At 36.6% G+C, this 15,553-nt stretch overlaps 1 protein-coding gene across 1 annotated transcript in view; it reads left to right on the forward strand.

The window, feature by feature from the left end:
- Nucleotides 1-1,762: 1,762 nt before the first annotated feature.
- Nucleotides 1,763-15,553, forward strand: part of LOC132362581 (protocadherin beta-4-like) — a 115,454-nt gene continuing 101,663 nt past the window's right edge. Inside the window, exon 1 of the mRNA XM_059917292.1 lies at nucleotides 1,763-4,270. Within this exon, the coding sequence (XP_059773275.1) occupies nucleotides 1,987-4,270 (2,284 nt within the window). The 5' untranslated portion in view covers nucleotides 1,763-1,986. The remainder of the gene's footprint in view (nucleotides 4,271-15,553) is intronic.

Below are 15,553 nucleotides of genomic sequence, written 5' to 3' on the forward strand. Positions count from 1 at the left end.
TATGAAACAATTTTTTGTTTCATTCATGAAATTTGCTTTCCATTTATATCTAAAATAATATTCTTTCTTTTTTCTTTTCAGTATGTTTATTATTATTTTTTCATTTCACTTAATGTTGATATATATTTCTCCGATTTGCCTTAAACATGAAAGAAAATTCTACAGCATATTAATATTACTATTATTGCTACTACTAGATCTCTTACAACAGGAATTAACAGAGCTAGAATAAAAGTAAATTTATTTGAACAGTGCTTAGCGTGTATTATACTCTCATCTCTCAGAATTCTTTATTCAGTGTCAGACATGTTCATGGCTGAATGCATGATCTCACAGTAATCTTCTAATATAGGTAGAAATATGATCATTAGAGTGGGTTAATTAATTTATCCAAATGATATTTACTGAATGACTACTATAGTACAGGCTTCTTTCAAAAGTAATTTTTCCTGGGACTTCCCTGGCGGACCAGCGGTTAAGGCTGCACGCTTCCACTGCAGGGGACACGGGTTCGATCTCTGGTTGGGGAATTAAGATCCCGCATGTGCACGGCATGGCCAAAAAAAAGTAAATAATAATAATAATCTTTCCTAATACTTTCTATCATTATCAGAATCTAAGATTACTGACATGATTTTAAAATAATTCAATAAATGTGAATCATAATTTATGAAGTTAATTAAGTAATTAAATTACAAGATATTTAAGGAGGAGAAATCCCATATGTACCAAGATAAGTGGTACTCCATTCAATATACTAATTGTAACCAGTAAACTGATTAACTGTGTCTCAGTTAACTTACTGTATCAGGGAAATCACAATAGCTGCATGCTGCACTGAAATCCATTTTATAAACAAGTCTCTCCTCTTCACCATATATAAGTAGACAAAGCTTGAGGTACCCTTTGCTCACACATTAAAATGTTTTAAATCACTGCTTCTTGTCTTCCCGCAAATTGGTTAGTCAAGGAATGTGATATCTGGGCTATAAAGGATCAATGTGGTAAGAAGCAAACTCATTATTAAATACAGATATCTAGCTAAATCAGCTTAAACTTAAAGCCTTTATCTTAATAAAATTCTATGATTTTCACTCAGTTTTCTCTTGATATTATCCTGATAATAGTCAAGTAGAATAATCAAGTCCTATCACCCTCTGAGCTTCTGTTTCTTTATCTGTAAAAATCCTTTCATTTCCTCTCTGGATCTAAGAATCTGATTCTAATACTATTTGACCTCCTTAATATTTTAATGTGGGTTCACACTGTAAAAGGACTTATAACAAAGCAAGATGCCTCTTTATTCAACTGTATTACTATTTGCACACCAGTGTAAAAAAATAGAACCTAAGACCAGGTGGTACAGAACACCTTACACAAACTTTTTGCATCATCATAAATTTCTCACATACTTGGAAATAAACAGATAAAACTATTATGAATTGTAATTTTATAAGAGTTTATCTCCCTTGGTTAGATTATGACAAAAGGGAAATGGAGTTCTTTAAGTTCCACTTGTAAGGGTATGGGGAGAGGAAGATATCCCCTTGCTTTGTGCTCACAATTATTCTAGCTCATGCAATGTAATGGAATAACCTATACCTTAAGCCATTTAATGGAATAACAAAACTTGTAAAAGTTCTATACACTTTTTTAAACGGCTTACATTTGGACACTTTCAAAATAGGTCGACTTGAGACTACAGTATTAGCTTCTCAATCAGGACGCAGGGTGGCGCTGCCGGCTAAGACTGTGAATAAAGAGCCCTAAAAAGCTCCCGTATCCCTTTGTTGCCAGACGAAATCAACACCACACAGAAGCTTTGCCAGCAGTGCTGGGTTACCAACGAGTTTGGGTAGCGATATACTAAACGACTTTAAGATTAAAGGCAACTTTGTGAAGATTCTACCAAGCAAGTCAGAATTTAAGACCTCGGGTCTTTTTGTGGTTGCTGAAGGGATTGGATGTAAGCACTCTGGCTCCAACATGGAGACGCTAGAGAGAATTCAACAGAACAGGCAAGTGATGACCTTTATTTTGATGGTATTCTTGTCTCAGGCTCACCCTGCGCCTATTCGTTATTCTGTGCTGGAAGAAACAGAGAGCGTCTCCTTTATAGCCCATTTGACCAAGGATCTGGGCCTGGGAATTGGGGAGCTGGCCGCCCGGTCGGCCCAGGTGGTGTGTGACGATGACAAGCAGCGCTTGCTGCTAGATCGCCAGACTGGAGATTTGCTTTTGAGGGAGAAACTAGACCGGGAAGATTTATGTGGCCCCGTTGAACCCTGTGTGTTGCATTTCCAAGTGTTCCTGGAAACTCCGGTGCAGTTTTTTGAAGGAGAACTATTAATCCAGGACATAAATGACCACTCCCCAGTATTCCCAAATAGGGAAATGCTCCTGAAAATACCGGAAAACAGCCAGCCAGGGACTGTTTTTCCGTTGAAATTAGCTCAGGATTTGGATGTGGGCAGCAATGCTCTTCAAAAATACACTATCAGCCCCAATTCTCATTTTCACGTTGTCACTCGAAATCATAGTGAGGGCAAGAAATATCCAGATTTGGTGCAGGACAAAGCACTGGATCGAGAGGAGCAGCCTGAGTTCAGCTTAACCCTCATGGCGCTGGATGGTGGGTCTCCACCTAGGTCTGGCACCAGCATGTTACGAATCCTGATCATGGATGTCAATGACAATGCTCCTGAGTTTGTGCACACTCCATATGAGGTGCAGGTTCTGGAAAACAGCCCCCTACACTCCCCAATACTTACTGTTTTAGCTAGGGATGTAGATGCTGGAAACTTTGGGACTGTTTCCTACGGCTTGTTCCAAGCATCAGAGGAAATTAAACAAACTTTCTCAATAAATGAAGTCACAGGAGAAATCCGACTGACAAAGAAATTGGATTTTGAACAAATTAAATCTTACCACGTGGAAATTGAGGCTACAGATGGAGGAGGCCTTTCCGGAAAAGGCACTGTAGTCATAGAGGTGGTAGATGTGAATGACAACGCCCCTGAACTTACCATACCTTCACTCACCTGCTCCATCCCAGAAAATGCTCCTGAGACTGTAGTCTCCATCTTCCGAATTCGAGATAGAGACTCCGGAGACAATGGAAGGATGGTTTGCTCTATTCCAGATAATCTGCCATTCATTCTAAAACCGACTTTCAAGAATTTCTACACCCTGGTAACAGAGAGCCCGCTGGACAGAGAGAGCAGAGCCGAGTACAACATCACCATCACCGTCACAGATATGGGAACCCCCAGGCTGAAAACCGAGCACAACATAACCGTGCTGGTGTCCGACGTCAACGACAACGCCCCCGCCTTCACCCAGACCTCCTACACCCTGTCCGTCCGCGAGAACAACAGCCCCGCCCTGCACATCGGCACCGTCCGCGCCACAGACAGAGACGCGGGCGCCAACGCCCAGGTCACCTACTCGCTGCTGCCGCCCCTCCACCCGCACGTGCCCCTGGCCTCCCTGGTGTCCATCAACCCGGACAACGGCCACCTGTTCGCCCTGAGGTCCCTAGACTACGAGGCCCTGCGGGCGTTCGAGTTCCGCGTGGGCGCCGCCGACCGCGGCTCGCCCGCGCTCAGCAGCCAGGCGCTGGTGCGCGTGCTCGTGGCGGACGACAACGACAACGCGCCCTTCGTGCTGTACCCGCTGCAGAACGCCTCGGCGCCCTGCACCGAGCTGGTGCCCAGGGCGGCCGAGGCGGGCTACCTGGTGACCAAGGTGGTGGCGGTGGACGGCGACTCGGGCCAGAACGCCTGGCTGTCGTACCAGCTGCTCAAGGCCACGGAGCCCGGGCTGTTCGGCGTGTGGGCGCACAACGGCGAGGTGCGCACGGCCCGGCTGCTGAGCGAGCGCGACGCGGCCAAGCACAGGCTGGTGGTGCTGGTCAAGGACAACGGCGAGCCGCCGCTGTCGGCCAGCGTCACGCTGCACGTGCTGCTGGTGGACGGCTTCTCGCAGCCCTACCTGCCGGCCCCGGAAGCGGAAGCGGCGGACGCGGCGCCGGCCGCCCCGCTCACCGTCTACCTGGTGGTCGCCTTGGCGTCGGTGTCGTCGCTCTTCCTCTTCTCGGTGCTGGTGTTCGTCGCGGTGCGGCTGTGCAGGCGGGGCGGGGCGGCCTCGGTGGGTCGCTGCTTGGTGCCCGAGGGCCCCTTTCCGGGCCACCTGGTGGACGTCAGCGGCACGGGGACCCTGTCCCAGAGCTACCAGCACGAGGTGTGTCTGACGGGAGACCATGGAACTGGTGAGTTCAAATTCCTGAAGCCAGTATTTCCCAACCTCTTGGATCAGAACACAGAGAGAGAAATTAAAAGAAAGCCCCAACTGCAGGAGTAGTTTTGTTCAGTTAAGTGTCGTATTTGGTCAAGTGAGCCTCTCAATTTTGTTAAACCTGACTCACATTGCGATACTTTCTCTTGAGATTGTATTGTTGTATAAATATGTATATCACTATTGCAAACTTATGCATGTCTCTGTGCTAAATCTTACTTTTATTAATATTCATTGGATTTAGCATTTTTAGTTACACTTGATATTATGTATTTCTCCATATTTGACCTTCTCTTGATTAATCTTTCCATAATTATAAATTACTCAAGTAGTGTAAGAAGAAATTTTATTTAAAGGAACTTCTTGGTTAATGTCTTTTCAAGGAAACATTTTAAAGCTTCTGTGTAATCTTACATTTCTATATATTTTTGGTGCTTGTCTTTACCACATAGCTTTATATTTGCAAGACCAGAATGTTTGAAATTCTTTGTAGCTACCTAGACCTTTCTTGTTCACTATTCTACCAGGCTATGCCCCCCTGAATAGCCACGAACATATAAATTAGCATACTTGTTTCTCCCAAATTGTACCTAAACATGCACTTTATTATTGATACACTACAGTTGTGACCATATCCCATTGTGAGCAGCGTATATGCTAGAGATTATCTTGTTTGCTACTCACGTAGCACATTGTAATTGCTCCATAAATACTCACTGATATTAAAATAAAAATTATTCTCATTTATAAATAACAATTAAAGAGAAAATCTTATATAACTTGGTACCACTTCACTAAAATAAAACTAAGTCACTGCTTGGTAAAATACTTAAAATCTTAGAACCTTAAGTAAACCCTAAATCCTTTAAAAGGACTCAAGAGGTAGAGGGCATATACTTTCTTGTCCTTCCTTTTGCCCTATTAATAGGAGTTCAAATGTAGTTTAACGTATGCGTTTTTCTTGGTTTTCCTGCAGCTTCTCTGCATGTTTCAAAAGAGAATTTCTTCTCAGTTTTGGTTATTATGTTCTAGTCTGATTGCTCATTTTAAGTTACTTTGCAAACATGGGCAACTTTTATGAACAAAATGATGATTTATTTTTGATCTCCAAGTCACCTTGTTTTGTTCTTCAATGTAGCTTTTGGGTATTTTGCATAAATTTACTTTTTCAATTATGCTAACTTTTAGTAGTAAGAAATAAGCATTGTTTTTTCTTTTAAGACAACAAGAATAGAAATAGAAATTAAGATAAACTTACCTGAATTATAATTGTTTCATGTTGTGTTCATTAAGCAAGCAAGACGATTATGTGGTTTCCAACTAAATTTATATGGATGTAATTATAAGATCAGTTATTGAACTTTCAGCACAATGTGAGTAGTTAAAGAGCCTGCTTTATAACCTAAGTATTTATTTTTAGATCTCGTATCATCCTACTGGAATTTAATTACTTGCATCTTTCTCTGAATTACATTTTTTCTAAGGATATAATGAAATAAAAAAGGAAAATTACTGTTTATTATTGAAACATAGCTTTTAGCCTTCATCCAATCTAATGCTTGAAATTAGAAAGTGATAAAAATGAGAACAAAATTAAACACAAAGAAATATATAAGACATAAATACGGTAGTCAACTTTAACGACTTCTCCATTTACTGTTAGATATTTAAATGAATAGTTTTTATGTATGATGACAAGAAATGTGATTGAAGTTTTCAGCAATATATTTCAACATTATGAAAATCTAAGTTCATGTTTTTGTTTATGCCAGGAAAGTCCAATTTGTATAATCACCCAAATGAGACTGGTCAAACACTCAGAACCACATTTATGAATTTATATGAGTAAATTTATGAATTACTTTGTGTATTACTTTATAAGTTACTGTGTGTATTCATAAAGTATGGATCATTCCTTACTAGCTGGGGATCACCACCAGTCTTTGGTGTAGAATAGATCAACATTTTAAAATTCAATGATTATAATATAATAGTAAATATAATCCAACTAACTTCCACAAAATGAATACCTGAAGAAAAATAGGCCAGTTCTACTTTTGCAAAACAAAAATAGAGAGTGGAGGCCAAATATCTGGATAATAATACCCATTTCAATCATAGTTTCTCAAGTGCTTCTATTATATGTGCATTTTTTACAATTCCTTTGTTGTTGTTTTTAGGCATAGCATATAGTGAGTTTAACACATGCTGTTTTAGGCACAGAAATTCTACTGAAGGCAATATAACCCACATCACTTTAAGACCCCCTATTTCTTACTACCAGAAGTTACAAAATATAGATTTTAAATAGTCAAATTATAAGTTATGCACATATTTGGTGGAATTCTGTTTCCCAGTTAGATGGATTATCTAACAGCAGAAAACAACAATAAAACCTGTTTTAAATTCAGAAATTACCAGTTTCAAGCAACAGACAGCAGATGATATAAAAAGAACTGAAGGGGCTAAGATTCCTGAAAAGGAAAATCCTTGGAGTTCTGAACTGACTCCTACAGTCAATTTGCCCTAAGGAAATTTGCAAACTCAAAGAACAGACAAAAGGCTTCTGCCAGGGATGGGGTAACTTCAACAGCCTTTGGCAAACTGGAGGATTCAAGCTCAAGGCCAGTTTTCCCCCTCATGATGCTTGTCAAATTCTGGGACATTCCAGGGAAGAAGACTAAAAACTTAAAGGAAAATTTCTGAAAAGCAGAGTGAAGTTTTAATAGTCTTAAAATGCATGAAAATTAGAGTTTGTGACCTGCCATGGGAAAGGCTGTGGAGAATACACTGAGTTCTGAACTGAAAATTCTGAAGGGTCAGGTGCTTTTCAGGACTGCAAAGAACCTTGACTAAGCACAGTGCTTGTTTGAATTAAGGCAATTTGATTAGACATGACTCTACCAAGCTAACAGAGGAAAAGGTGAACTCTTTCTGGAAGAAAATAATATCATCTGGATCCTGGATAGCTTTTTACATTAATCTTCAGCATTCAATAAAAAATTATGAGGTACACATACAAAAAGGCTGGTTGACATGAATAAAACCTAGAGGAAAAAACAAACAATACAGAAGACCTACACATAAAATACATACTAGAATTTACTGACAGTGATGTTAAAATAAGTATGACTAATATGTTAAAATAAGGAATACAGAAAATAGGTAGAAGAGAATTTCACTAGAGAATGGAATAAAATGGAAATTAATTTTGGGACTGAAGAATATAATAACTGAAATTTTAAAATATTAGATTGTGTAATGGCATAGTAGTTGTAAAGGATTATAGGATTAGTGAATGCAAGACAGGCCAATATTAAATATCCAAATAGAAGCACTGAGGAATGAAATAATTAAAAATACAGACAAGAACATTTAGTGACATGTGGAACATAATGAAAAACTCCAACACACATATATATGATTGTAATCCTAGAAGGACTAGGAATGGGGAATAAGCAATGTTTAAAGAAATAATGACCAAGAATTTTCCAAAAATGATGAAAAAAATGTACTGCTCAAGATGCTCAGTGAAACCCAATTAGAATAAAAAACAATGGTAAATGGGAGTGTTTCCTTAATTTCTCTTTCAGATTTTTCATCGTTAGTATATAGGAATGCAAGAGATTTCTGTGCATTTTGTATCCTGCTACTTTACCAAATTCATTCATTAGCTCTAGTAGTTTTCTGGTAGCATCTTTAGGATTCTCTACATATAGTTTCATGTCATTGGCAAACAGTGACAGTTTTACTTCTTTTCCGATTTGGATTCCTTTTATTCTTTTTCTTCTCTGATTGCTGTGTCTAAAACTTCCAAAACTATGTTGAGTAATAGTGGTGAGAGTGGGCAACCTTGTCTTGTTCCTGATCTTAGAGGAAATGGTTTCAGTTTTTCATCATTAAGAACGATGTTGGCTCTGGGTTTGTCATATATGACCTTTATTATGTTGAGGTAAGTTCCCTCTATGCCTACTTTCTGGAGAGTTTTTATCATAAATGGGTGTTGAATTTTGTTGAAAGCTTTTTCTGCATCTATTGAGATGATCATATGGTTTTCATCCTTCAATTTGTTAATATGGTATATCACATTGATTGATTTGCATATATTGAAGAATCCTTGCATTCCTGGGATAAACCCCACTTGATCATGGTGTATGATCCTTTTAATGTATTGTTGGATTCTGTTTGCTAGTATTTTGTTGAGGATTTTTGCATCTATGTTCATCAGTGATATTGGCCTGTAGTTTTCTTTTTTTGTGACATCTTTGTCTGGTTTTGGTATCAGGATAATAGTAGCCTCACAGAATGAGTTTGGGAGTGTTCCTCCCTTTGCTATAGTTTGGAAGAGTTTGAGAAGGATGGGAGTTAGCTCTTCTCTAAGTGTTTGATAGAATTCACCTGTGAAGCCATCTGGTCCTGGGCTTTTGTTTGTTGGAAGATTTTTAATCACAGTCTCAATTTCAGTGCTTGTGATTAGTCTGTTTATATTTTCTATTTCTTCCTGGTTCAGTCTCAGAGGGTTGTGCTTTTCTAAGAATTTGTCCATTTCTTCCAGGTTGTCCATTTTATTGGCATATAGTTGCTTGTAGTAATCTCTCATGATCCTTTGTATTTCTGCAGTGTCAGTTGTTACTTCTCCTTTTTCATTTCTAATTCTGTTGATTTGAGTCTTCTCCCTTTTTTTCTTGATGAGTCTGGCTAATGGTTTATAAATTTTGTTTATCTTCTCAAAGAACCAGCTTTTTTTAAAAAATTTTTATTTATATATTATTTTTGGCTGTGTTGGGTCCTCGTTTCTGTGCGAGGGCCTTCTCCAGTTGCGGCAAGCGGGGGCCACCCTTCATCGCGGTGCGCGGGCCTCTCACCCCCGCAGCCTCTCTTGTTGCGGAGCACAGGCTCCAGACGCACAGGCCCAGCAGTTGTGGCTCACGGGCCTAGCCGCTCCGCGGCATGTGGGATCCTCCCAGGCCAGGGCCCGAACCCGCGTCCCCCGCACTGGCAGGCAGACTCTCAACCACTGCGCCACCAGGGAAGCCCAAAGAACCAGCTTTTAGTTTTATTGATATTTGCTATTGTTTCCTTCCATTTACCATTGCAACAAAGAATAAAATACCTAGGAATAAACCTACCTAAGGAGACAAAAGACCTGTATGCGGAAAACTACAAGACACTGACGAAAGAAATGAAAGATGATACAAATAGATGGAGAGATATATACCATGTTCTTGGATTGGAAGAATCAACATTGTGAAAATGACTCTACTACCCAAAGCAATCTACAGATTCAATGCAATCCCTATCAAACTACCACTGGCATTTTTCACAGAACTAGAACAAAAAATTTCACAATGTGTATGGAAACACAAAAGACCCCGAATAGCCAAAGCAATCCTGAGAAAGAAAAATGGATGGAGGAATCAGGCTCCCTGACTTCAGACTATACTACAAAGCTACAGTAGTCAAGACAGTATGGTGCTGGCACAAAAACAGAAATATAGATCAATGGAACAGGATAGAAAGCCCAGAGATAAACCCACACTAATATGGTCACCTTATTTTGATAAAGGAGGCAAGAATATACAATGGAGAAAAGACAGCCTCTTCAGTAAGTGGTGCTGGGAAAACTGGACAGCTACATGTAAAAGAATGAAATTAGAACACTCCCTAACACCATACACAAAAATAAACTCAAAATGGATTAAAGACCTAAATGTAAGGCCAGACACTATAAAACTCTTAGAGGAAAACAAAGGCAGAACACTCTATGACATAAATCACAGCAAGATCCTTTTTGACCCACCTCCTAGAGAAATGGAAATAAAAACAAAAATAAACAAATGGGACCTAATGAAACTTAAAAGCTTTTGCACAGCAAAGGAAAACATAAACAAGATGAAAAGACAACCCTCAGAATGGGAGAAAATATTTGCCAAGGAAGCAACTGACAAAGGATTAATCTCCAAAATATAAAAGAAGCTCATGCAGCTCAATATGAAAAAAACAAACAACCCAATCCAAAAATGGGCAGAAGACCTAAACATACATTTCTCCAAAGAAGATATACAGATTGCCAACAAACACATGGAAAGATGCTCAAATCACTAATCATTATAGAAATGCAAATCAAAACTACAATGAGGTATCACCTCACACCAGTCAGAATGGCCATCATCAAAAAATCTACAAACAATAAATGGTGGAGAGGGTGTGGAGAAAAGGGAACCCTCTTGCACTGTTGTTGGGAATGTAAATTGATACAGCCACTATGGAGAACAGTATGGAGGTTCCTTAAAAATAGAACTACCATATGACCCAGCAATCCCACTACTGGGCATATACCCTGAGAAAACCATAATTCAAAAAGAGTCATGTACCACAATGTTCATTGCAGCTCTATTTACAATAGCCAGGACATGGAAGCAACCTAAGTGTCCGTTGACAGATGAATGGATAAAGAAGATGTGGCACATATATAGAATGGAATATTACTCAGCCATAAAAAGAAATGAAATTGAGTCATTTGTAGTGAGGTGGAGGGACCTAGAGTCTGTCATACAGAGTGAAGTAAGTCAGAAAGAGAAAAACAAATACCGTATGCTAACACATATATATGGAATCTAAGAGGGAAAAAAAAAGGCTCTGATGAACCTAGGGGCAGGACAGGAATAAAGACGCAGATGTTCAGAATGGACTTAAGGACACGGAGGGGGAAGGGTAAGCTGGGACGAAGCAAGAGAGTAGTATTGACATATATACACTATCAAATGTAAAATAGATAGTTAGTGGGAAGCAGCCTCATAGCACAGGGAGATCAGCTCAGTGCTTTGTGACCACCTAGAGGGGTGGGATAGGGAGAGTGGGAGGGAAACGCAAGAGGGAGGGGTTATGGGGATATTGGTATACATATAGCTGATTCACTTTGTTATACAGCAGAAACTAACACAACATTGTAAAGCAATTATACTCCAATAAAGATGTTAAATAAAAAACAAAGCACAGCTAGGAATATCACAGGAAGGCTGCTAAAGACCAAAGTCAAAGAGAAAATCTTAAAAGCAACCACATGAAGATGACACATTGCTTTGAAAGGAACAACAATAAAATGGAGAGCTGACCATCAAGCAGCCAAAAGACAAAGGAATGATGTCTTCAGAGTCCTGAAAAAAATAACTACCAGACTAGAATTCTATCACCGGAAAATATATCTTTCAAAAATGAAGTTTTCAAACAAACAAAAACTGCAAGAATTAATCACAGTCGCATCTGCACTAAAAGAAATACTTTTAGTGGAATTCATTAGGCAGAAGGAAAACAGTCCTGAAGGAATCACAGATTTTCAGGAAGAAATGAAGAACAAGAATAAGGGTAACTATAAATTGCTATTGATTATTAAAGGCAAAAATAATAGTTTCTTAAAGGATTTAAAATATATATAAAATTTTAATTCATGACAATAATAATGTAAAAGGCAGGTGCTATAAACAGAGTTAAGGAATTCTAAGGTTCTAAGCATTATCATGGGAGTAGTAAAATTAAATATTTTGTATTAGACTCTTGTAGATCAAAGATGGATGTTGTAATCTCTAAGATAATCACAAGAAGATAATTTTAAAATGAATTGAAGGAAAAAAATAAATATCTAAATAATCGAAAAGAAGAAAAAAACTTTAGGGACAAACAGCAAAAGTTTAGATGGTAAATATAAGTGGATAGATATCAAATATTACATTAATTGCAAGTGGATTAAATAATCAAATTAAACAACCAATATTGTCCGATTAGGTTTAAGAAAAATTCAACTATATGCTGTCACATAACGTGTGTGTCTCTGTGTGTGTGTTATGACAGAAAGTTTGAAAATTTAAAATTAGAAAAAGATACATGACACAAACACTAACCAAAATAAACCAAGTATAGATATACTCACATAAGACAAAGGAGACTTTAAAGAAAGATGCATTACTAGAGATAAAGAGAGATATTTCATAATGATAAGGAGGTAAATATACCAGAAGTTTGTCAATTCTAAGACTGAATATATCCCCATAAGATAATTACAAAATACAGAAAGTTAAACTGAAAGAACATAAATAAGAAATAGATAAATCCAGTCATAGGAGGAGGATGTATTACAACTCTCTCAACCCCTGATAGAATAAGAAGACACACCTACACTGAATATTAAAAATCTGAACAACACAATAATTATATTTGAATAAACTGGCATACATAGTACACTGGAGAGTACACGTTCTTTTTATATGCACATGCATATATCAAAATTATCCATATTCTGGGTCATAAGGCAAGTCTCTAATTTTTTTTAAAGAATTGAAATTACTCAATATGCTCTTTGACAATGAAATTAAGACAGAAATAAAAATTTAAAAGAAATACCCAAATGCTTCAAAATTAAATAATATAATCCATCAGTCAAAGAAGAAATCACAGAAGAAATTTCCATATATTTTGAACTGGGTAAAAGTTAAGATCTGATATATCAAAACAGATTTTACAGGGAAATTTTAAAACTTTAAATGCACAGGTTAGAAAAGAAAGGTTAAAAATCAATAATCTAAGCTTTCCTCTGAAGAACCTAGAAAAAGAACAAATTAAATACCAATGTAGAAGGAAGAAAATAATACATATATATATAAACATAAATAAATACAAAGCTGACAAATATACAACCAAGAAGATTAACAAAACTTAAAGTTGTTTCCACGTAATAATAACTCTTATTAAAAACTCTTCATAAGACTAATGTTAAAAAGAAGGAAAACATCGATCATAAATATCAGGAATGAAAAAGGAACATCACTACCAATCCTACAGACATTAAAACATAAAAGAGGATATTATGAACAACTGTATGCCAATAAATTTGATAATTTATGTAAAATGGAAAACATCTTTTAAAAACACAATTTACTAAAACTGAAACAAGAAGAAATCTGATTAGTCATATCGTAAATAAATTAAACTTGTGATTAAAAACCTTGCCACTTCAGTTCACACTAGTGAGTTCTTCTAAATACTCATGGAACAACTAACACCAATTTATACAAAATCTTTTGGAAGACAGAAAAACAGGAAATATTTCCCAGATTATTTGGGTACCAGAATGACTTCAATGGATTATGACATCCAAACCTGAATAGGACATCATAAGGAAGGAAAACTAGAGACCAATCTCTTTTACAAACACAGATGGAAAAATTCTAAACAAAATATCAGTAAATAAAATTCAGAAATATATAAAAGAGAAATAATAAATTATGAGAAAACTGTGTTATTTTAGGAATGCAAATCCAATCAATATACTATATAACAATAGGTAAAGGAGGAAAATCATATGATTACCTCAATGGACACAGAAAAAGTCACAAGATAAAATTCAGCGCACACATGGTAAAATTGTTAGCAAACTGAAAACAGAAGGGAACTTTCAGAAAGTATTTTAAAACCTACAGTAAACATTATCCTTAATGGTAAATTATTTAAAACTTTCCCTCAGTGATCAAGAATGAGACAAGAATGCTTGCCTTTACTATTTCACTTTAGTGTTTTACTATAGGTTCTAACCAGTGGAATAAAGCAAAGAAAAAATAAAAGACACAATGATTGGAAGAGAAGAAATAAGAAGTCTTTTTTTAAAATGACATGATTGTATACATTAAAAGTCATAAAGAATCTGCAGACTATTAGGATTAATAAATGAAGTTAGTAATGCCACTGGATATAAGGTCTACATGCAAATAATAATTGTATTTCTATACAGCAACAAAACCCAGAAAATTAAAAATTTCAAGCATCATTTACAATAGTTTCAGAAACATCAAATATCTAGAAACAAACATAACAGAATATACATAAGACTTCTACACTGAAAAATATAAAATATTATTGAGAAAAGTTAAATATCTGAATAAACAGAGGGATATATAATGTTCAATAGTTGGAAGACTCAATATTGGGAATATGTCAGTTCTTCTCAATCTACAGATGCAATAAAATCCTAAAAAAACTTCAGCAGATTTCTTTGTGGAAGCTGACAAGCTGAATCTAAAGTTTATATGGGGACTTCCCTGGCCGTCCAGTGGTTAAGACTTCGCCTTCCAATGCAGGGGATGCGGGTTCGATCCCTGATCGGGGAGCTAAGATCCCACATGCCTTGTGGCCAAAAATCCAAAACATGAATCAGAAGCAATAGTGTAACAAATTCAATAAAGACTTAAAAAAAATAGTCCACATCAAAAAAAATCTTAAAAAAAAGATAAAGTTTATATGGAAATACAAAGGGACAATAATAACCAAAGCAATCTTAAAAAGAATAAAACTGGAGGACTTAGCAATCAGATACTAAAACCTATTATGAAGTATAGTAATTAAGATAATATTGTATTGTGGGATAAACAAAGAGAAAATGGGAAAAAAAGACTGTTGAACAGAACTATGGACCCCTGATTTATGAAAAAAATGGCACATCAGAAACAATTGGGAATGGAACTTCTTTTCAATAGATGGTGCAGTCATTTGGATATTTATATGAAAAAAAAATAATTTGACCCTAGCCTCACTAACATGAAAAAAATAATTTCAGGAGGATTATAGCTCTAAATGTGAAAAGTAAAGTAAATGATTTTTCAAAAGCACCATACAACAATATTTTCTTGACTTTAGTGTATGCAAAGATTTAAAGAAAACACAAAAAGTTCTAACCATAAATAAAAAATATTGAAAAATTAGAGTAAAAGTTAAGAAGTTTTGTTCTTCAAAGATACCACAAGAGAGTTAAAATGCATGCCATAGAATGGGAGAGACTATTTGCAATACATACTTCTAACAAAGTACTTATACCCAGAATATATAAGGAACTTCTAAAGATCAATAAGAAAAAAAGACAAGTACCCTAAATAGAAAAATAGACAAAAGACTTATGTACTTCACAAGAATATACATTAATAAAAATAACCATGTGAAAAATGTACTCAATTTAATTAATCATCAGGGAAATGCTAATTAAAATTACAATATGACATCATCACACACTCATCAGAGAGGTTAAAATTAAAAGATGTTATCAAATGTTGACAAGCATATGGAGCAACTGGAACTCTCACTCTGCTGGTTTTGGTAAAACCACAGTTGAAAACTGTTTTGCAATATCTATTAAAGCTATATATATATGTGCACATCTTAAGGCACAACAGTCTAACTCCTAGGAATATAGTAAATATAAATGCACACATAGACA

This window comes from Balaenoptera ricei, chromosome 3 (assembly GCF_028023285.1).
Source record: "Balaenoptera ricei isolate mBalRic1 chromosome 3, mBalRic1.hap2, whole genome shotgun sequence".
NCBI classification, from domain to species: Eukaryota; Metazoa; Chordata; class Mammalia; order Artiodactyla; family Balaenopteridae; genus Balaenoptera; species Balaenoptera ricei.